The 1,533-nt window shown below is 41.5% G+C and overlaps 1 protein-coding gene across 1 annotated transcript in view; it reads right to left on the bottom strand.

Moving 5' to 3' along the window:
* Positions 1–1,268: 1,268 nt before the first annotated feature.
* The window catches only part of LOC106014101 (prolyl 4-hydroxylase subunit alpha-3), a gene marked incomplete at both ends in the record, with an annotated part of 1,254 nt that continues 989 nt past the window's right edge, over positions 1,269–1,533 (bottom strand). Inside the window, 1 exon segment of the mRNA XM_013091149.1 lies at positions 1,269–1,357. Coding sequence (XP_012946603.1) covers positions 1,269–1,357 — 89 coding nt within the window.

The raw sequence follows: 1,533 nt of genomic DNA, 5'->3' as shown, positions 1-1,533 counted from the left end.
ACACACACATCTAAAATACTCCTACCCCCACCCCACCCACCCCACTCCTCTCTAAAATAAAATTCAATCTTTAGTATCACCCATTAATCAGCGCCCAGAGCAAGGGATTGGAACAGTCATCCTTCCCCAAGAAGATCCAGAGCAGAGCCATATATGGCTGAGCGACAAGGAACTTGAGACAATAGTTCTGTTACCTGAGGTCTACCATCAGCTTTACTACATCACTTGATTATAAGATCAATAACAGGATAGGGAAAGCAGCAACAGCTTTTGGAAGGTTGACAAAATGAGCATGGGAAAACAAAAGATTAACTATCAAAACAAAGTGGAAGATTTACGAAGCAAGTGTCCCCCGAACACTCTTTTATGGATCTGAAACATGGACCTTTTAGAGCAGGCTAGGAAAGCGGCTCGATATTTTCCATCTCAGATGCTGCCGCAAGATCTTAGGCATTTCGTGGCGTGACAAGGTTACAAATGTGAAGTGTTTGCACGGGCAAATCTCCTGAGCATGACAACTATCCTGTGTTTAAAGAGACTGGGATGGCTGGGCCATGCCAAGAGAATGGACGACAACTGAGTTCCGAAGCAACTTGTTTATGGAGAACTTGTCCAGGGAAAGAGACCAATAGGAAGACCAGAATTGAGGTACAAAGACACCTGTAAAAACAGTTTATCTAAGCTGGGAGTAGATGTTAGCATCTGGGAAGAAATAAATGAGGACAGGAAAACATGGAGGAAAATGATAAAGGAAAGAACTATTGCTAGAGAGCAGCCTCAGAAACATCCCGGCTGAAAAGCGCCAACGACGAAAGGAAAATAGCGGAAATACAGAGCTTCGATTTACGACACTGACATGCAAGCACTGCAACAGAATCTATGCTTCAAACATAGGAAGAATTAACCATGGAAGAAGCTGCGTGAAGACAACATTGAGACCATATTAAGCGAAATTGGTCGCTTTTAAGGCACAAGGCGGCTATCTCGAAAAATGCTGTTTTGAGAAAATCGAAGGTAAATTTTTTGCCACTTGTTCAGTTTCTTTAAAAGACAAGGAGAGTTTTCTCTATAACCAAACAAATATACACACCAATGAAACCAAACTTCTCCAATAGGTAGGACAATGCCCACTTTTGGTATAGGTCATGATATCTGGAAACCCTTGAAATCTGGGTTAGCCCGCTAGTCCTTTAAAGCCACCAATTGACCGTCTGCATAGACGAAAAAAACATACAACTATTAGTATTATTACCAGTTAGGATACGAACCTGAAGCCGTATGAGAGACAGGCGAGCCCCGTTGACGTCCTCGTCGTTCGCCATCTTGTCCAGTACAGCTTCGGCGTTTTTGGGCCAGCCTAGGTTAGATGGGTCAAGTACTTTTTTACTTGAAAAAAAACAACAACCCCACAATATTTGTGGCATTACGGTTTTTTGTTCTTTATCTATCTATCTATCTATCTATCTATCTATCTATCTATCTATCTATCTATCTATCTATCTATCTATCTATCTATCTATCTATCTATCTATC

Source organism: Aplysia californica, unplaced genomic scaffold, assembly GCF_000002075.1.
Source record: "Aplysia californica isolate F4 #8 unplaced genomic scaffold, AplCal3.0 scaffold02364, whole genome shotgun sequence".
Taxonomy (NCBI): Eukaryota; Metazoa; Mollusca; class Gastropoda; order Aplysiida; family Aplysiidae; genus Aplysia; species Aplysia californica.
The sequence above is the reverse complement of the archived record's forward strand: the minus strand, read 5'-3'. Positions and strand labels throughout refer to the sequence as shown.